Source organism: Leuciscus leuciscus (assembly GCF_965113295.1).
Source record: "Leuciscus leuciscus genome assembly, chromosome: 22".
Lineage (NCBI taxonomy): Eukaryota > Metazoa > Chordata > Actinopteri > Cypriniformes > Leuciscidae > Leuciscus > Leuciscus leuciscus.
In genome coordinates, this window is record NC_138746.1 from 33,326,991 (window position 1) to 33,349,801 (window position 22,811).

The 22,811-nt window shown below is 39.1% G+C and overlaps 2 protein-coding genes across 2 annotated transcripts in view; both read right to left on the reverse strand.

Moving 5' to 3' along the window:
• LOC309487074 (exportin-5-like) overlaps positions 1-22,811 on the reverse strand; it is a 449,972-nt gene that overhangs the window by 310,385 nt on the left and 116,776 nt on the right. The window lies entirely within an intron of this gene.
• The window catches only part of plpp4 (phospholipid phosphatase 4), a 130,159-nt gene that overhangs the window by 58,072 nt on the left and 49,276 nt on the right, over positions 1-22,811 (reverse strand). Inside the window, exons 2-3 of the mRNA XM_082154654.1 lie at positions 6,649-6,757; positions 2,994-3,084 (exon numbers count right to left, since the gene is read on the reverse strand). Of these exons, the coding sequence (XP_082010780.1) occupies positions 2,994-3,084; positions 6,649-6,757 (200 nt within the window). The remainder of the gene's footprint in view (positions 1-2,993; positions 3,085-6,648; positions 6,758-22,811) is intronic.

Consider the following 22,811-nt stretch of genomic DNA (forward strand, 5'->3'; position numbering starts at 1 on the left):
ATTCTGTCATCATATACTCACCCTCATGTTGTTTCAAACCTGTATGAATTTCTTTCTTTTGCTGAACAGAAAGGAAGATATCTAGAAGAATGTGAGTAACCAGACAGTTTTAGATACCATTGACTTCCATAATATATTTTTTTCCTACTATGGAAGTCAATGGTATCTAAAACTGTCTGGTTACTCACATTCTTCTAGATATCTTCCTTTCTGTTCAGCAGAAGAAAGAAATTCATACAGGTTTGAAACAATATGAGGGTGAGTATATGATGACAGAATTTTCATTTTTCGGTGGAGTATCCCTTTAAGCTTGAGGGGAACAACGTCAAGATTAGAAAGTTGTGAAAGCTCCTCTACGAATGAAACATCATAAACAGTGAGAGCTTCTATTCTGATTCACCTTTGTCACCTGTTTGAACAGTCTTCTCACAATACACCATCTAAAACACTTCATTAGAATCTCTGACATATTTGATTTGAAGGGAAGAAATAATGCAGAATGATGCATGACCCTCAACACAAGTACTTTACCACCTGAGACTAAATGTTCATTGTCATTACTTCTCTCACCCATACTGGGTAATGCCGTCTTTTTGACCACTTCACATCTGAAAGATCACATTGTGGTCCCGTTTGTCTTTCCATAATGAAATCAGTTTTATGTCCTCCTGGCTCTTTTGTAATTGTGCAATTTAAAACAGTCATCTTAGTAGAAAATTGGATTTGTACAGCTTTCTTTTAATGGCTTTGACTTCGTTCACTCATTCGACATTCAACATTCTCAGTTCAGTTTGGACTATTCCATAAAGTATCTGTAATATCCATAATCACATGTGAAGGCAAGAGAGATTATTATAATACACTGTAAAAATAAATAAATATAATAATCTGTTAAATTCACTGTAAAAAAACGGCAGCTGTGGTTGCCAGAAATTTACCGTAAAAAATACGTTAGCAACATTTTAGGTTTTACAGAATTAACTTAAATAAAAGTAATCCACATGACTTTTGTGCTGCATAAGTCTTCTGAACTCATACAATAGCTTTGTGTGAGAAGCAGACAGATTTAAGTATTATTCATTAAAAATCTTGCTCTCAAATCACATTCAAAAAGTTATTTCAACCTTCCACACTCAGTCACAAGACATGTGGAGACAGTGGCATCTGGCATCACTGACGTCAAACCTGGTTCGACGTGTGTTGAAGCTGATATTTCAGTAAGATTGAATGAAATTTAAGACCTACAGTGAAGGAAAGGCTTTCATGATATGCTTTTATGGTGCTCTTTTGGTATTTTTTTGTAATCGTTTGTGACTGACAGTAATAATAATAATAATTCATTACATTTATATAGCGCTTTTCTCGGCACTCAAAGCGCTTTACATAGAAGGGGGGAATCTCCTCAACCACCACCAATGTGCAGCATCCACTTGGATGATGCGACGGCAGCCATATTGCGCCAGAACGCTCACCACACACCAGCTTACTGGTGGAGAGGAGACAGTGATGAAGCCAATCAGTATATGGGGATGATTAGGAGGCCATGATGGACAGAGGCCACTGGGCAAATTTGGCCAGGATGCCGGGGTTACACCCCTACTCTTTCGAAAGACATCCTGGGATTTTTAATGACCACAGAGAGTCAGGACCTCGGTTTTACGTCTTATCCGAAGGACGGTGCTCTTTGACAGTATAGTGTCCCTGTCACTATACTGGGGCATTAGGACCCACACAGACCACAGGATGAGCACCCCCTGCTGGCCTCACTAACACCTCTGCCAGTAAAGATGTGTTTATTTTCATTGTATGGAAAAGAGTAGTTCTGAGAATTAATTTGGGTTGAAATTACTTTTCACATTAGTGGGAACAAACCCTTTACCAGAATCCTCTGATTCAAGTAGGTAATGGTAGAAGAGTGAATTTTTTGGGGGTGTGAAGGATAAAGTTCTGTAGAGTAGAAAAACCACTGCATTCCCAGGCTGCTCGTTGAGCCTTAAGGCAAACAGTATTAAATGTTAAATGTGTAATGTAAGTCCCATAGTGTTGATTTTTGCATACTCTCAGCAGAATGTGGGATTACCGTGGAGACAAATGGTTGATTAAACAAAGAAACACAGACACACGATTTTGAGGAACCACTTGAACAAGCAAATAAGGCAACAAGGGAGAACATGTGTAACCATTGCATTTTAGATTCTTTGGGAATTTGTGGCGTGATAAAAAAGCATGGTGTGTTTCAGGGCAGAGTGTATGTAATCAATTTAAATAGGCCTTTGTGTAATAAAAAAGCACAGTGATTACATGTCGAACATGCAATAAACAAATTATTTGAAAGTGACTGGGCAGATCGAGTTTATGATTGTCCAATAGGCATTGTGGGCATCATGTTTAAGAACCATTTTTGCAGCTTTGGGGAAAGCTTTGAGTCTCATAGTTTCATTGTACAGTACATCAAAATGTTTTAAAATCTTGCCTGCATATTGTCTTAAAAGTCACCATGAATTCAAAATTGACAATTAGAATTTTTTATGGAATATTGCAGTAATTATTATTAATAGATGAATAGATTTATGCGTGCACATCACAATTTTTTTCTTAAATTCATGTGCCCTTGAAATGTTTTATCAAAATAACTTCCTCTCCTTCCTGCAGTGACATCTCTTCTCTGATGACATGTTAACTGGCACAAGGGCGGGACAACCTGTCACTCACATGAGATCCACCAATAGCAAGCCACAACCATAAAAACATCCAATCAATTCCCCACGGACAAAATCAAGTCTCACCCTATATTTTTTCTTGTTCCAGAAGTGGTTTCACTCGGATATATGTCACAATAGGGAAGAAAAGACAATCACTCATGCAGTATAAAAGTCACTTTTCATGTTTACCTAAGTAATAATGGTAGAAACATTCATTTTGTACAGATTTGAATGATGTACATTAGCCATTGACTTTGTTGACTATATATTTGGCATGGTTTGGGTACTCACCTAAACAAGCCTCTTTAATTTCTGTCTTGTCTGTCCTCTGTATAATCTTCACCACGAATATCACAGCCAACGGGGTGAGGAATGAAATCGCCTGTAAAGAAAAAAGAACACAATATCCCTTTGCTGCGTCCTATTTCACAAAGCCGACATGATTATGGTAAAAAAGAAAAGAAAAGAAGAAGCTGTTTTTCTGTCCAAAAGCATATAATAGGCTAGATGAAATCAAAGTTTTTTTCCTGCCACTTCATGAATGTCTTTATATCTCGAGGTTATAAAAGCTCGTGCAGTGTACACCCTCCACCTCCCACTCTACACTGCTCAAACTGTTAGATGTTTTTGTTAAAATTTCTGGATTTGAAGAAAATCCACAAAAGGGCGAGATCATGCCTGTAAATGTTAAATCCACAGATTCATGGCCCTTTACAATAAGTACTTGAAAAATTAAACATCTGTGAATATGGGTAATATATGAGTTTAAATATCTTTACTCTGAAAATTTCCCCACTTCTCAATGCATTTTTGGAGCATTTTATATATATATTTCCCTATTTTTTACTAAAATCCTTTTTCTTAAATGTTAGACAAATTGAGGGAGAAACCATCTGTACGTGTTACTGCCTTTTTGTATTACTATTGGACTTCTTTACTATTTACTATTCTATACTATTATTATTGAGCCATCTTTTTACTGTAAGTTATCTACAGTACTGATATTACAGATATAGTTTATAAGTAAGGGATAATGTAGAGCGAGGCGGTTGTTATAGCGAATACAACCCCGACAGGCTGATCAGGACCCCGAAGCGGAGCTTGAATCCTGAAGGGGTTGTATTCGCTATAACAACCGCCTCGCCCTACATTATCCCGCTTATTACATGGCTACCTACCAAATAAATAAATCATTTGACACAAAATAATGATTTAAAAAGGAGTTTATTGATTTAAAAATGATTGTATTGCTTCCGCTAAAGAAAATAGTCCATTCCGTCTCTACGGTTAGAATCCTGCGTGTCAACGCTCTGCTTTGCATGGCAACGTTGTGTTATACTTAGAAGATTTATTACATGGCTTGGTTGAATTCTAATATAGAATGCGGTGTGTTATGTAAGGGATAATGTAAAGAGAGGCGGTCGTTATAGCGAATAACAACCCCGACAGGCTGAACGGGAGCCCGACGCGAAGCAGAGCTTGAATCCTGAAGGGGTTGTTATTCGCTATAACAACCGCCTCGCTCTACATTATCCCGCTTATTACATGGCTACCTACAAAATAAATAAATAATTTGACACAAATTATTGATTTAAAAAGGAGTTTATTGATTTAAAAACGATTGTATTGCTTCCGCCAAAGAAAATAGTCCGTTCCGGGTCCATAGCAATGCGCTGTTTTTCATGGCAACGGTGTGTTATAGTTCGCAACGGTCTGTTATCAAGAAATAACACACCGCATTCTACATTGGAATTCAACCAAGCCATGTAATAATTCTTGATAACAGACGCTGCTAAGGATAACACACCGTTGCCATGAAAAACAGAGCGTTGCTATGGACGCAGGATTCTAACCGTAGAGACAGAATGGACTATTTTCTTTAGCGGAAGCAATACAATCGTTTTTAAATCAATAAACTCCTTTTAAAATCATTATTTCGTGTCAAATGATTGATTTATTTGGTAGGTAGCCATGTAATAAACGGGATAATGTAGAGCGAGGCGGTTGTTATAGCGAATACAACCCCTTCAGGGGTGTGTTTCCCGAAAGTATCGTTAGCCAACTATGGTCGCAAGTTCCGTCGTTATCAGCAGTTCAACGAGTCGGTGTTTCCCGAAACCATCGTTCCAACGAACATTCGCAAACAGCATCACAAAGTTGTGTATTTGACAGCTCTCGACCTGTGGTTAGAAGCATAGTTTCTATTGCATGACATGTGGAATTAATAAATCCTTATCTTGAGCAAAATAAGCAAGATGACATTCAGTACAACCTGTGTCTTTTGTTTAGAATACATACAAATGTAATTTACGTCTTTGAGTTTGTCAAGAGATTTAAAGGGATACTCCACCGTTTTTTTCATATTAAACTATGTTATTCCCTTAACTACGACGAGTTGATACATACCTCTCTCATCTCAGTGCGTGCACTTAATCACTCTGACGCGCGGCGACACTTTGATAGCACTTAGCTTAGCCCAGTATATTCAATGTTATCTAACAGCAATGAATTTAGAAGTGACCAAACACATCAACGTTTTCCCTATTTAAATACAGTTACACGAGTAGTTATATGACCAAGTATGGTGACACAAAATAAAATGTGGCGCTTTTCTAAGCGGGTTAAAAAGGATAACTATAATGTATGGCGGATTAGCACTTTTGGGAGTACTTCGACTCGGCGCAGTAAAAAGTCACGCCTGATCCTCTTCCCATTATTGACAGAAGTGAGAGGAAGAGGATCAGGCGTGACTTTTTACTGTGCACGCACTGTGATCAGAGAGGTATGTATCAACTCGTCTTAGTTAAGGGAATAACATAGTTTATTATGAAAAAACGGTGGAGTATCCCTTTAAACCTCTTGACAAAACATCTAGCGTTAATTCGATCCCAAACAGATTCATTAAAAGAAGTTATTACTCCAACACGTGCGTGACGTCATAAACCAACGTGGTTGAACGACCACTTTGCGACAATACGGTTTCGGGAAACAGTCATGACTATCTAGTTGATTTCTTCAACCATGCATCGTACTGTGGTTAAGCAGCGAGTTACGTCGTTGTTTGGGAAACACTCCCCAGGCTGATTCAAGACCCCTCCGCTTCGAGTCGGGGTCCTGATCAGCCTGTCGGGGTTGTGTTCGTTATAACAACCGCCTCGCCCTACATTATCCCTTACGTATCTTACAATATAGTTTAACTAAAGGCACTAGTTTTCTGCAAAATGCCCTTTTCTAAACCAAGAAAATATTCAATTAAAATATTTAGTTAAACCATTTGGGAAAATGTTGATTCCTGTTGAATTTAATTTTTCATTTATTTATTGTTTTGTCAAAGATAATTATGTATTTTGGATCTCCTGTATGATAGTTGCACATGACTCTTTTCTATAATAATGTGTGGTGGAAACATCTGTTGTTGTGGCATTGCAATATATAAACAGTTCCTTTTGTGTTGTAATGTATAACAAATGATATTGAAAAGAATTTGATAACAGCTTTTAACACACCATTAAAATACACTAACACAAGTAGTTATTGAATAAGACCATTGAGGAAAATAGGCAGACTCCTGGAGATAATAGCAAGACTTGTGTAATGACTGCATTGGATGTTTTTATGAATATGATTATTGCTTTTTTGTAATAATATGTGAGTGCAAGCCACTAAACACTGTTAGCAAACAGAATTAAAGCCATGCACACCCTCAGTAGTGTTCATATCATATTGAACCCATCAAACTATTATGAAATCAGTGTGGAATAATGAAAATGTGCCTATAGTGTGTCTCCGAAGCTCCTCTTCAGCAGTAATATGAAAGCAGTCTGGAAACTTAATGAACAATCATGCATCATGTTAAAATGTGTTCAGTCGAGTTAAAGCAATCCAGCCTTACTGGAAAGCATGATTAAATTTGCCATAATATTTGTGCTGAATGATGTGCACTCACAAACATGACTCTCTTCGGGATGTGGTCTGATTCCACCAGAGGGTTCTTGTAAAGCCATAGTTCTTCAGGTTGGATAACTCTTTCAAAAGGCTCCAGAAACTCTGTGAACCTAGACAGAAGAAGAGAGGATGAGACCGTACACCGCCTTCAGTTTCACTGTAAAGCTTTACTATAACATGACCTGCAGGAGAGTTTGATCAGGGTTTGAGCAGGGTTTAAGGCTTGGATTTGAGGAACCCTGCTGTACACATTTCAAAATAAAGTGTTCGGTGAGTGGTTTAGCATGGTCGAGTGGGTTTCAATGATCGTCACAGAGGAAGGACCAACAGTGGAAGATAAAGTATCCAAGCCTTATTTACTTTATTTTTAACATAAGAGTGGCCATATGCATGTTTAACTTAGCTTTCAGTGTCAGCCACTTCCAGTTACAGTATTTTAGCTGCACAAAAACAGTCCATTATGCTGCTTGATATTGCAAACTGATATTTGTTATCATATTCTTTTCATTTGTGGTCATAACCATAAACACACTGGCTTGTAGCAGCCATGCAGTTTACTACACTTAGTGGCTAATGAATTAGAGATCTGAAAAATAAGGTGGATATTCCCAGGGAATGCATACACTGATTGATTAAAGGTATACCTTTAATTCAATGCAGTTGCTTTGGATAAAAAAATCTGCCCAATGCATAAATGTACGTGTAAAGAATCCAAACCATTATCCAGCATACAGGTTTTAGACTCACTGCAAAATATAACATACAAGAGCACAGAGAAAACATACAAATATATTGTGCCCTTTATTTGCTCAGTTATTCACTTTATTTAAACTGGTTTTGGAAATTGTATTTTTTATTTTTTTATTTATTTATTTTGGTTACTGGTTCTGCAGGCGAAATGCAAGAGAGCATCGTGTGTGAATGGCCCATAATTCAAACAAAATTAAATAAAACATATGAATATTTAGAAAATGTTTAGCACTCATCTGAGCTTATTTTGGTATTTGTCTTTGAGGACAACATTTTGAAAATATTTCTACATACTGTTACTGATAGTCTCGCCCATAATTTGTCTGGATTTTGATAATAGTCAAAGCATGTAAGCCACAAACTCACTTCTGAAGAGATTATAATGTACAGGATCTCTGCAAATATGCTGACTGTGACACTGGGACTTTTCTTAGGTTTAAAATATGCCTTTGTTTAACCTTTTATTCCAGGATATCTATATATACACACACTGGACAATAATATTAATAATATTATGTATTTCTCAGCCTTTAAAGGTTTGTTGCCTTCTCATTCAAACTAGATAAGAGCGCTTCAATATATTTCAGATTACAATAAATATAAATAATTGATGTGGCAGGCATTATGAGGTGAACAGAAATTATTCATATCAAATGCCACACAGAAAAAGATGACAGACTGGGCTTTCTCTCATTAGCTTTATTTTGTTTTAGCTTCAAGATAGAAACTGAGAAGCCATAATCCTCAGGGGAGAACAGAAGCACTGAAGAGAGAAATATTACTCAGGCAGCATTACTAATTCAGAATTACTTGTTACTGGATACTGTGTTTAATTATTCTGTCAGGCAGTACAGTACGGTACAGTTAAAACATGAACAAATATGTCATTCTACAGGCTAATGACTTGTCTAAAAGCTAATTAGAGTCAGAATTAAACTACCCTTAAGTAATGAGCCGAGACTGGAGGTGTTTGTCAGAGCCACTCTGCACTATATATATAATTTTAAAAAACTCTGACATTTTGAGTTTGCTATTCACAAGAACTGCTCTGCGATATAAGAACATAAAGTAGGCGAAAATGACCTGGATGACCTTCTACTTCTGGTGAGATTCACAACCACTGGACACTTTACTATCTCATAAGGCCACAGGAGAGGATTTGTGAATGGAAGTGAAGCAACGCAACTGAGGCTGTAGGTCACATGACAATGACAAAATGGCGGAATTTTCTAATTTCATTCATGCTACACACATTCATACTATATAGAACATACTTTTTTAACTGTCAGCCAGGAGCGGTTCACAGCCGAGGAGACCGACGTTCTCGTCAGGGCCGCACACGCTACATTGATTATGGCCAAGCATGCGCCCTTAAAATAGCACATGAATAACATGCGCAACGCGCCACTGACTTTAGACTAGGTTTTTCCTGGTCAGTGGCGGAATTGTTTTCTAAACCTTCAAAATAGCACCAGGGAACGTTTGCGCCGGAACACGCCTCCTCTTTGCGCTGAACCGCCCCCGGGGAGCGCAAGTTAATTTCCTAATTTACCGACGTGCGTCTGAGGAGGGAAAAGTCCGCTGTGCGTCGGGTGCAAAATAGGAATGATACATGCGTCGGTGAACAAAGTCAATTGCGCTGGGTGCAAGATAGGACCCTGAGTGTGAAAAAGAGCAACTGCTACTGGCAAAATATTTTCTGGACATATGTGTCTGGAAATAAAACACAAAATGCTAAGTGTGGAGAAAATGGCAGTATAGTGGAAGAGCCGTCATGCTTTGTTGCCTCAGCTTGCTATCATTGACAAAAAAATTTCATCGGCAGCCATATTGCGCCAGAACGCCCACCACACACCAGCTTACTGGTGGAGAGGAGACAGTGATGAAGCCAATCAGTATATGGGGATGATTAGGAGGCCATGATGGACAGAGGCCACTGGGCAAATTTGGCCAGGATGCCGGGGTTACACCCCTACTCTTTCGAAAGACATCCTGGGATTTTTAATGACCACAGAGAGTCAGGACCTCGGTTTTACGTCTCATCCGAAGGACGGTGCTCTTTGACAGTATAGTGTCCCCGTCACTATACTGGGGCATTAGGACCCACACAGACCACAGGGTGAGCGCCCCCTGCTGGCCTCACTAACACCTCTTCCAGCAGCAACCTGGTTTTCTCAGGAGGTCTCCCATCCAGGTACTAACCAGGCTCAGCCCTGCTTAGCTTCAGTGGGCAACCGGTCTTGGGTTACAGGCTGACATGGCTGCACTTGAGTGGCGCAGTCAGAGTCCTGATTCATCGTGATTGAGATGCTTTGGCACAACTGATTAATTATTCCAAAAATACTTTTGCACCTAAACAAGTTTTTTTTAAAGGAATGGTGCAAAAATACTCAACAATTTTGCAGGTTTATTGTGCAAGTACTGTACATAAAATGCTTGGTGGATGTTATGCAGCCAAAAGGTCAACCAGTTATTATATCCATTATATCGTTTTTTCCACCCTTCACTGTGAATATTTGCACTATATGGACATCATTATTTATGCATTATGTGTTCAAGCAGATTTCTGTTTGTGTTTGTCAGTCTACTTTACATTAATAGCACATGTGAACACATTTACTGTGAGTGAAATGTCTAGGCAGAATAATATGCAAATGTTGGACAGCTTAGATAAGTTTAATGTATATAGTAGTGTGTGCACTAACTTGGATGGTTTAACTGCAGTGGACAAATTCCAGTACGGGTTACCATTGGCCTTCACATGTCACTTTCTTTTTTTTCACTTTTCAAAACGGCAGTAATTGGAATTTCATTTAAAAGAGATCTTTGAGTACATTTTCTATTTGTGCTGGCAGCAGATATTCATCAAATAATTTCAGCATTTTAAAGAAATGATTCAGGTGTCTGGACTGCAGTGCTGTGCAGTCCAAGTTAAGAGTGTCAAATTATGAAGTACTCTGCTGCATCGTCCACAACCTAGTGCTCATAACCAACCTACAAGATTGAGAATTCTGCTGTGCATATTGAATTCAGCACATATTCTGGCTTTGCATAATTCAGTTTGTGAATAATTCGCTAGAATACTGCAGATGGTGTTTGAAAATTTTTATTTAACAAAAAAGAATTGCCTTTTCAAATCCCAAATAAATAATGTGAGTTATTAAATATATAAATGGTTAATATGTATAAATAAATAAACAATAATAAAAAAAAATTAAAAAAAATTCTGATCTCTTCACAACACCAGCCTGAATATACTTCCAGTGACAGTGTCACCAGAAAAGAATATTGGTATTTTGCGGGTTGAAAGATAAGGCTCATAACTCTTCATTAGGTTGGATATTTTCATCCAACAAAATGCTGAGGTATGTTTCTTGGGCTTTTCAAACTGCATTTACCTTGTATTGTCTCTTTAAAGACACTTTTGGGAGGCTATCCCTTATTGCAGTACCAAAGTTATACAATGTGGAACTAGGCGCTCTTGGCCAAATATTTAGCAACAAATGACCAATTATAAATGAAACAGTGCTTGCCTCTAAAAATGTTCACATCCTTATACAGCCACAGAAAATGTTATACCCTGTATTTCTTTCAGTTTGAGGGGAAAATCTGCGGCAGAAACCGTATTAAAGGAATATCCAATTGACTGCTATATGGTCCAAAAAGTCATTTCAGGACAAGCTGGATGGTACATTCATCTAGGTATAAGTGTGACTGATGTGCAAGTGCGAGACAAGCTATGTTTAACAGGGTGCATGAATATGAAACTTGGAAACCTGAATACCCAGTATCATGGTCTAAATGTCAAGCTATGTTCATGATTAAAGGTGCTGTAAATGATTTTGGTAACACTTTATTTTGATGATCCCCTTTGAACATTCTGCTGACTATAAGTAACTTTGCAACTGAATGTCAACTTATTCTTACCCTACCAATCAATTAATACTTTATTAACACTCTACTGAGAGTTAGTAGACATGCAAGTGCAACGTTACTTAGGCTACTTATAATCATCAGAATGTGTTAAGGGACCATCAAAATAAAGTAAAACCATGATTTGTATGCAATTGTGTGCAGAAAATTATTCTACTCCCTTTAAAAATATCACTGAAAACACTGTTTTGAGATCTCTGTGACAGCCTGTCACAATTATGCTCTTTAGTTTCATTTTTCATAGTCTCTTGGTTTGTTTATCTTCAGTACCTGCTTCCTTTGTTCTAGTTTCACATAATCTGTTGTCATGGACATGCATTAACTAGCACACCTGTCAGCACTTCATTATCGTTGTGTATTTAAGTTCCTCTGTTCTCTGTTCATTTGAAGGTTCTCGTCGTGTGAGTGAAGTTTGGTAGATTTAATCTTCTGCCTGTGTCTGTATTCTGATTTATTTTAGTTTGTTAATTTCATCATCTTCGCCGTGCCTGCTGATCAAAACCTCACCAGACCGTGACACAGCCCTGGTCTCTGTAAACAGTATTATAAAAACTGTCAGATTGTTTGTTCAGCCAAAAAGAATGTTTTTGGGGCACTTTTTCTTTCAGTCATTTGGCATGTTCACAGAGTATCTTTCATATTCGTGAAGCCGGATGATGAGAGCATGATAAGTGAACTTGAGTTAGGACAGTGTGAAATGGGATGTGTATAATGCATACCAGCTTTGAGGGTATGTCTCAAACACAGTGAATGCAAACGTGCATGCAGATTTCTCTCTATAACCATCAGGCTGGTGTGCATATAAAAATTCTGACTGTGTTTCTGTGACATTCTTAAACATTGAAAATTTTTGAACAGCCGACTTGTCAACCTCTGGCTTAACCAATGGCGTGAGTTTAGGGAGGGACAATCTATTTGTCTGAGCAATGGTACAGTAAATGGGGACAGAGAGGAAAGGGCCATAACTGTGTTTGGGAATTTTGCAAATCCGTTTGGTACATAAAGTGGCACAGAAATGACAAATTTCACCTTTAAATACTGGGCATTCACATTGGAAAAAACAATGTTTTTTTTCTCTACAGCATGCATTAGAGATTCTAGACTTCTTGGACTGGCTACAGGATATTGTTTATACAATTATTCTGTTTGACTGCTTTTAAGCACTTGTGCATATAAATATAGCTTTTCTGTAATAATAACTGCCAATATTGAGCACTGTGATACACTGAGACAGACTGATGTGTAGGAGGGTGGGAATCCCTCTCTCCCCGTCTCTCGCTGTCTTGCTCTATCTCTCGCTGTCTCACATTGGCTTTCTGACATGCTGCCACAGAGACATACTGCCAGGACGCTCAGCAGATCACATAAAACATGTCTGTTGTGTGGGGGGGCGCTCGAATACACACAAACAAACAAACACAAATCAGTATAAGAACACTGTTGGCTTCATGCGTTGAATAGCATAAGTCCTACAAGGTGATCAGACTGTTTCTCAACAGCCTGTCATGCCAAAACAAACAAACCACCTAAGGACCAAACAGACCTCAAAGAGACCTCAAAGAGACCTTAAACTGACCTCAGAGACCTCAAAGAGACCTTAAACTGACCTCAGAGACCTCAAACAGACCTCAAACAGGCCTCAAAGAGACTTCAAAGAGACCTTAAACTGACCTCAGAGACCTCAAAGAGACCTTAAACTGACCTCAGAGAACTCAAACAGGCCTCAAAGAGACCTTAAACTGACCTCAGAGACCTCAAACAGACCTCAAACAGGCCTCAAACAGTCCTCAAACAGACCCCAGAGAGACCTCAAAGAGACCCCAAAGAGACCTCAAACAGATCTCAGAGACCTCAAACAGACCTCAAACAGGCCTCAAAGAGACTTCAAAGAGACCTTAAACTGACCTCAGAGACCTCAAAGAGACCTTAAACTGACCTCAGAGAACTCAAACAGGCCTCAAAGAGACCTTAAACTGACCTCAGAGACCTCAAACAGACCTCAAAGAGACCTCAAACAGTCCTCAAACAGACCCCAGAGAGACCTCAAAGAGACCTCAAACAGATCTCAGAGACCTCAAAGAGACCCCAAAGAGACCTCAAACAGATCTCAGAGACCTCAAACAGACCTCAAACAGAGCTCAAAGAGCTGACACTCATTATGGTGAAAACCATCAAAGGAACAAATGCCTACACTTTATTTTAAGGTGTCTTTGTTACAGTTTAACTATCCCGTGCATTTACTGAGTAATACAAATTAACAACATATACCTAATATAGAGGTAGGGTTAAGAAAAGGGTTTGGGGTTGCAGTTTATTTAACAGTACATGCACTTACATGTTCTTACAGTGTACTGTTTAACTACATGGGTTAAGGTTAGGGATAGGTACAGGGTTATGTAGTTATTAACCCAGTTAATGTAATTAATTTTAATAAGTACATAGTATGTACATGGGAAACAGGACTGTAAATAAATTGCTGCCGGGTTTAATTTAAGTTTAGTTTCATGTAATTATGCATTATTTACTGTTATTTATTTACTGTTTGGTAATAGTGATGATATGTTTTGGCAGGATGTAACTGAATAGTTCTGAAAGTTCAACTCTAGGATTGGAGATGGCATAAAAATTTGTTTAAAAATAGTGCTGCAAAGACAAGTCTGAGGGACAAGGATGAACAAACGTAATGAAAAGTGATGATAACTTTCAAATAAGTTTATTGCACTTTGAAAGCTGATAAAAGCTATTGAAAAAGAAATGGGTAAATCAAGTTTGATAAATATCTAAGCAACAGGATTAGCCGATTTTTGCTAAAGATAAACTGCAAAGAGATAAATCCTCCATGCTGAAACACTGAACAGAGAAAGAATTAATGCACACATCCCAGGAATAATGCAGCGAAGCTTAAATGTGTTATTTATGATGTACCTTTAACAAAGACGATGGATAAGATAATTCGAGAAGGGAAAGGGGGGAAGGTGATGAAATCTACAAGATTACAAATACAAAGAAAGGGATACTGTCAGTACTCCTGGAGTTTGAAAAGGCTATGCCTAAAGCCTGTTTTATGCTTCTGCGTCGAATCGACGGCGTACCCCCGCGGACCCCTCTGCGTCGACGCGAACCTCGACGCGACCCCTCCGCCGTAGCTTGACGTGCACCTCCAAAAAATTGTAACTACGCGCCGCGGTGACGCAGACCGCAGGGGCTGTGATTGGTCAGATTATACATCATTTCCGGAGTAAAATATATTAAAATAGAAAACAGTCATTTTAAATTGTCATAAAATATGTTTTGTTTTATTGTTTTTTATATACTAAACACAGCCTTGGTGAGCAGAAGAGACTTCTTTTAAAAACATTAAAAATCTTACCGATCTAAAACTTTTGACCGGTGGTGTATATGTATATATTTATATATATTCTTTTCTTTTTTTGTTGTTGCTAGAAATAAACTTCAATCAATCAAATCAATGTTTGTTTTGAAAAAAAGTTTGTTGTTTATTTACAATACAATGTTCACGGGTACATCATGGATATCAAGTAATTAACCAAGTCTGCCACGGGACACTACATTATCCTGCCATGGCACCGTGGTCGAACCCATTTTGTAGCCCAACCCGGTGATCTGTTGGTTTGCACCCGAAGATAAAATCTTTAAAGTCACTGCCAGTCTCTGAGCGAGGTCAATAGGCATACTGTGTGTAGTCTGATGCTGTATTAACGGCTTTAAACGATGAACAAGATCGTCAAATCGACCTTTCGACATCCGAAAATACTTAAAGTGCATTTCTTCGTCCAAGTCCCTCAGCGGTCGAACAACCGTAACAAATTCGCCAATCCTTCCCCTGTCTTCGTGCACTGGTCGTACAGACCACCTTCGCTGACGTCTTCTTTTTCTTCTACGATTAAACATTTGCAATAAAATCATTTGTTGTTCAACGTTGATTAGCTCCAGCTGCGACAACACTCTCTCTCTTTCGCTCGCCATTGTCGGAAATGAAAAAGCGGAACCGGCGCATGGAACCAAAACAAACTAGGAAAGAGATTCGCGAACCACACCACCCCCCTAGCGTTCTGGCGGTGAAATGCACCGCGATGCAACGCAACCCGACGCAGAACCATAAAACGGTCACGACGCCGTTGGAGTGACGGCGTAGCTACGCCGTGGAGTTGACGCAGAAGCATAATGAGGGCTTAAGAAAATAAGAGTGGGTTACTCGAGTTATGATTTTAGGGAGTATATCCCAGCTCCAATGCGATGATTTTATTGCCAAAGAATGGGACACAATGCAAAGGAAAGCAAAGATGTGCTAGATGTGGAGGGGAAGACGAGTGCGGTAAATGTGGTAAAGATGCTAAAATCAGTTGAAACTGTGGTGGTGAACACAGTGCTGCTTTTGGAGTATGTTTGGTTCAAAGGAAGGCTAGAGATACAGAAGTACAAAATAACTAACCAAGTTTCATACGCTGATGCAGTTTAAAAAAAAAAAAAAAAGTGAAGGAAATTGATCCAGCCAGATTCACTCATGTGGTTTCTAACTCAAGTCAGTCTGCAAGAAGACATTCAATAGCAATCCCATCTCACACAATAAGTCATAAGCAAACAGAAATAAATCCATGGATCAAAAAGATGAATGAGTATACACTGATTATGGATGAGAACGTTCGTTCCCAGAAGGAGGGAATGGAGACGTAGTCGATGTGTCGACTGATTGAGATCACGCCAGGGAGCCTGTCATCTTCGAGTATTGTAAAAATGAGCCAATGGACATTGGTGTGCGTGAATTGCATCACACGCCCCGCCCTGCAGCGCGGGTATAAATACGGAAGTGGATGCACGCACCAGTTGTTTTGCGGAACCCGGTCAGCGGTGGTACAGCAATAGTGGCTAGGGGACTACGTCTCCGTTCCCTCCTTCAGGGAACGAGGGTTACATACGTAACCGAGACGTTCCCTTTCAGTTGGGCACATTCGACGTAGTCAACTGATTGGGATCCCTACTAAGACGCCACTAGTGCTGCCACCTTCCAGTGCCTAGACAAAAGCCTCCAGATCTTCTGCACTTGCGAATATGACAGGGAGCTTGGAGCAAAAAGGCGCACTTATCCAGTCCAAAGGAGGGGAATGGGTCAGCAAGCCGACACTACAAACTGAGGTGAAGGGAGCACACGAAGCAACTGGCTCGACACATAGGCTAAATTCTTAGCAAATATACTGGTGTCACCCAGCCCACAACTCTTAATCGGTCAGCAAGGCACTCATATCAACACCCAGGAAGGAACTACACTCTCACTATGGAGGAGCTCACTACCCAGGTGGGCACGGTGCACCTTGGAATTCACCAAGATGATGGCCACACTAATCTTAGTGGGACAACCTCAGCATGGAAATCACCTTCCCTTCTGCTGGTTTCCGAGACAGACAAGAGCTGAAGAGGTCCTGAGACTTTGCATTCTGTCCTATATAACTGCACAGCGGGAGGAACAGAGAAAAGTAAGGGCTTGGTCTGCCTCCTCCAGGGCAGCACTTGCAGGCTCACCACCTGGTCCCGTCTTAAGGAAGACTTGGGCACATATCCAGGCCGGGATCTCAATTAGTGAGAGTTAGCCGGCCTGAAACCAGGTACGATTCATTGACCGAAAATGTGTGCAGGTCCCCTATCTTCTTAATAGAGCAAGCAAGTAGGATAACTGTTTCTTTAAAAACAGATTTTTAACTCAACTACCTGTAGTACTCATTCGAGGTCTCAGAGTGCAGTAGCACTGGAGATAGGTCCCAAGAAGGTATAGAGGGGGTGCAAGGAAGATTTCATCTCCTTGCACTGCCCAGGAACCTGACGATCAAGTCGTACTTCCTATATCTCAACTTCATCCTGATGTGCTTTAAGGGCAACATCATTTTCAGGATGGAGCAGAGCAGCCACACTCCGACCCATCTTCAGCAGGAAGGAAGCACAGAAGTGATCAAACACTCTCGGTTACAAACACTCACCCTATTGTTGAAGAACACCAACAACGAACATGTTCTACTTCAGATCGTGAGCAAGTCTCATTTTCTTTTTAGAGGGATCTCTCGCAGAAGTAATAGTATCTAAGCTCTTTCAGAGGTAGATAGCTGAACCACCACAACAGAACCTGGATTTCTCCGGTTCGGTGCGGGTGCCAACGGTGCCCCATCCCTGAGAAGTCTCAGAGGAATGAGTCAGGAAGGCTGTCAAGGGAACAAAGTCCTAGTTGGGCCATTACGGGGCAACTAAAGAACCTGCTCCCTTTACCTGACTTAACACAGTGATGTGCAGGAGGGCTCACTGGGGATTTAATGCACTTTGCATAGACCCTGGTGTCAGCTGTGAGCCAGTGTCTCCGTGTTTAAGGGAGTAAACAACTAGCAAGGGAACAAATCAGAGCGGCAACAGATGTAACTGTGCGGCCCCGAAGATATCCAGACAGCTGGAACGCCTGGGGATGGAGTCTCCACTCTCTTCGGCAACAAGCTATCGTGAGGCCACCTGGGCAGCACAATTGAGCAGGCCGGAATTTTTGTGGAAGAAGCGACCTCAGAAGCTTCTGACCCCAGGAGGAGGTTGCTGGCGAGTTGTGACATGTGAGGGAAGAGTATGAGCAACGGTCGCTGTACTGGGCAGTGCATCTTGCTGAGCATCCGCACCCCACAGAACCTCGAGTTTAATTGACACATCAAACTCACTACTCCACCACAGACCCAGGTCATCAGCATGGTTTCATCTCTCAATTTCTCCAATTAAGTAATTTATGTTTGTCTCTTATCCAATTTTCAGTGCCATTTGAGTTTAGAATCAAAAGGAGGATGGACTCGCCATGCTTAGAGTGAACCCTTGGTATTTCTAGCTGATGTGATCCTAATAATCTGAGTGATCTGTTGGGTTTATATTCAGTGAGCATATCTGCAATGTATTGAGGTCCTAGGCCATTGAATGATTTATATACCAATAATAATACTTTAAAATCAATTCTAAATGTAACTGGGAGCCAGTGTAAAGACCTGAGGACTGGTGTGATGCATATTTTCTGGTTCTGTATGAGCTGCAAATGTCTTATGGTCTTTTTGGGAAGGCCAGTGAGGCATTACAATAATCCACCCTGCTGGTGATGAAAGCATGAACAAGTTTCTCTAAGTCTTGTCTGGGAACAAAGCATCTAATTCTTGCAATATTTTTCAGATGAAAGTATGCTGATTTAGATATTGCTTTGACCCCTAGCGTCAAGGTATGCGTTCACCTTGATAACTTCATCTTTGTTTCCAAATGCAATGACTTCAGTTTTGTCTTTGTTTAACTGAAGAAAGTTTTGGCACATCCAACTGTTCACTTCATCAAAGCATTGGCACAGTACTGGTTAATATAAGGTAACTACATGGGTTAAGGTTAGGTAGGAGTAGGTTCAAGGTTAGTACCTAGTTATTACCCAGTTATTGTAATTACTATAAAAAGTAACATAGGGAACAAGACTGTACAATAAAGTGCTACTCTCATTACAAATGTATTGGAATACAGAGTAGATATTAATTTTAAAATGTAGTCAAGTAGAGAGTAAAAGTTGCGTATATCTTTAAAACTAGTTTGCTAAAAAAAAATAAAAAAAAATATTACGTACAGTAACTAACTTTACTCAAATACTTTACAGCACTGACTTTAGAATACTGTTCCAAATAATTTGTAATTTCTTCCTAAAGGATTTGGTAATATTTGAGTCATTAGAAGTGGGTTACCATGATCTTTACTTTAGAATCAATTATACATAGTGCATTAATCTCATTAATTATGAATCTGTTTTTAGTAGTTCTTAGTAGTCCTCTGGGAGATAGGAAAAAAGAGAGTAGTTAATAGTGAATTGCTATTGTCATGATTCCTGTCTTGTTTTTCCCTGGTCTTGTGAGGACTTTTATGTTAAAGCTACAATATGTAAGAATTTTGTTATAAAATATCAAAAAATCACTTGCACAATGTGATATATTTCCTGCAGTTGTGTACTTACAATATCCCAAAAGTTCCCAAAGATTTTTAATTTCAGAGAAATTCCAATTTTAAATTATGGCTCGTCCCTGACTCCCTGTTCACTTGTCGCGTGTCAATGACGTAATATCCGCGTTATCCCTGGTTTCCGCTCGTACTGCCATAGTAACCATGGCGACAGACGTGGATAACTGCGTTACGTCTAGCGCACGCTCACACTGTTGTTGTTTCGTTCAAACATTATGGACCATGGCAAGCAGACTTTGGGACAAAAGGAAAAACTAAAACGAGGATCATTATCAATGTGGCGTTTTCGAGATGCCAAGAGCTCCATGTCCATGACAAACTTCGACTTGCCAGAGAATGGAATGTCCTTATTCCTTTATATCCACGGGACTCGCATGTGGCGCTGATATCTGTCTCTCATTAGCAATCGCGACCTGCTTCATACCACAGTCATGTTAAAAACATCAATGTATTCACTCATCCATAAACATTATTAGATCCTTCGAACTTCGGCATGACAAGTCCCATCATTCCGCTTATCACTGCGTCATCAACCTACGCTTTTGTTATTGTAAGAGGTTAGCGGCGGGAAAAAAATACATATTGTAGCTTTAATTCCTGTTTTGCATCATGTTTTGTAGTTTTTCTTGTTGATTCGGTCTTTGATTGTTCCCAGGTGTGTCTTGTTTGTTAATCAGCCCATGTGCATATATATCCCAGTGTTTCTCATGTTCCTTGTCTGGTTTTGTCCTTTATGGTTGTATCATTTGTGTTTAGTTCAGTTTTGCTTAACTTGCCTTTGCCAGGAATTATCCTGTTTTCCCTTTGTTTCTGAATTTTCTGTTTTTACTTTCATCTTATATACTTGGATTTACATGTGTTACGTTTTGTTAATAAATGTCTACTGTAACTGCATTTAGATCCTGCTCTCTGTTGTTTCTGAACCACACAACATTACATATTATTTACAAATTAGTTGGTTGTTAGTTAATAGTAGTTACTAGAATGTCAATATTGCGTTTCTCATTTGTTCCTGTGTAGTTATTCATTAACGACGGAACAGTATTCTAAAGTGTTACACAGAAAAGTAATACATTTTTACAATCCTTGTAAGAAGCTATCAATTGCAAATATTTCAAAGGGATTTTAGAAAGTGTTGATTGAAGAGAAATATGGTGTGGCTTTAACTCCCATAAAAATCTATAGGTAATCAATCATGTAGATATAAATGGAGAAATGGTTGACGAACTAATGGATGAGAGATCACTTGTCTGCAGTCTTAATGATGGAAGTGGCACTAGAGTGGATGTTACAAGAAACAAGAAAGTTTCATAGACCTTGCTTTGGTCTCAGGAAATATGAGTAATTTATGTGAATGAAAAGTAATGCATGAATAAAAAGTCCACTGAAACAATATCGATGGAGGGTGGTGTAGACACCTGTGCAGAAGCAGTGATTTTAACATGATTGTTAGTGCTGCATCAGCATCCATTCCTAAAAGCACAATGTATGGAAAAGGGGAAATTATTCCATGGTAGAACAATGAATGCAGAAAATAGAAAATAGATATTTTAGAATTTTAAGGAAGCAATTGAGTCATGAGAATTTGAATGACTATCAAAGAAAGACAGCTATGGCACAGAAAATAATTACGTTGTCCAAGAGGAAAACATGGAGAAAATTCTGCTCCTATATTGGTAGAGAAATACAATTGGATGACGTTTGGTCAATGATTAAAACAATACGCCAAAATTAGTGTTAGTTGATGAAGAATATTTGTTCATTACAAATAAGGAGAAAGCAGATCGTTTGGGCAAGAAGTTTGCAAGCATACATAATGGAAGTGACTAAGATGAAATGCACAGACAATGGAAAGAGGACAATATAAGGAAATTTCCAGAAATATTAAAGAAAAAGCATAATGAAAATTCTTCTCTTGACATGGACTTCACACTACATGAGTTTAAAATGGCTTTAGAGAAAAGTGGGAATATGGCTCCAGGACAAGGCCAATTAGTGTGCTATGAAATGTTCAGACAATTGCCTGACAAAGTATTGAAAGTTTATTTAATAAGATATGGAGTAAAAGTGCCCAGATATTACCTTTTATTAAGCCTGGCAAAAAAAACCCAGATAATGCAGGAAATTGCAGGCCTATAGCATTACCATCTCATTTGTGTAAATGGGTGGAAAAGGTAATAGTTCGCAGATTGTCATATTATTTAGAACAAAGAGGAATGATTAGCGCACATCAGAATGGCTTTCACAAAGGATCTACGATAGATGCCTTAGTGAAATGAGGAAATGAGGCAGAAAAAGCTATTAGCACAAAAGAGGTTATGATTATAGTGAATTTTGATATTGAAAAAGCTTATGATTCAATGTGGAGAGAAGGACTAATGATTAAACTATATAAAACTCTTAGTAGTCTAAATGCAATTGAAACAAAAAGAGGTGATTTATTGAAGGAAATATCAATGATATTGTTGAGAATACAAAGAATTATTGTAAAGTTTTGTTGGCTTCCAGCTCATGTTGGTGTGGAGGGCAATGAGAAAGCAGATATGATTGCAAAGGCTGCATTGAAATGAATGTATAAAGAAATAATGAAAGTTCCCTTCGGAAAAGGTGAGGTCAAATCAATAATAGGAACAGCAGTGGGAGACTCATGGCAGATTAAAATGGGACACAGATAGCAAAGGGAGACGTTATTACAATACACAGAATTCGATAAAGGGTGAAGGCTTTTAAAGGAAATTGCAGAAGAGAAGAAGTGGTTTTCTCAAGGTTAAGGCTAGGACATACCGGACTTAAATTAACCCTTTTTAAAATGGGAAAATGCATACAGATAAATGTGATGTTTGTAACGTCACTGAAAAAGTTGAGCATGTTATAAAATGAGGTGTAAAAAAGATAATTCAGAAAGGAATATATTGCGAGATAAAATGTATGAGCTGGAGTTCGACAGAAAGTAGTAAGGCAGTCACTACACTTCTTAAAGACACAGGAGCCCCTTTCACACAGAGATTCCGGAAAATACACGGATAAAGTGACCCGGGATTTGACCCGGGTTCGTTTGATTTTGGTTCATTCACACTGCCAGTGATTTTCCGGAATCAGAGTGTTCACTCACAACCCGTAAAAATCCCGTAAAGACACGTGACATCGATGTCGATGACTAGTATAATTTAAGTTATTTTTCTTTCAATAAACTGAAGTACATAATGGCCTGATGCACATCCCAGTACAGTAGGTGGCGACAAAAAACCAAGAGAGAGAAAGAGAGAGAGAGAGAGAGAGAGAGAGAGAGAGAGAGAGAGAGAGAGAGAGAGAGAGAGAGAGAATACAGTCTATCTTGGGCTGTGTTTGAAATCACCACTATACTCTCGTCCACTATTCCCCACATTACTCGACTAATATTGTCCACTTGAAGAAGTGAGTGAAAACAAGAGAGTGAATTCGGACACTGGAAGGTTACCGCTTTTG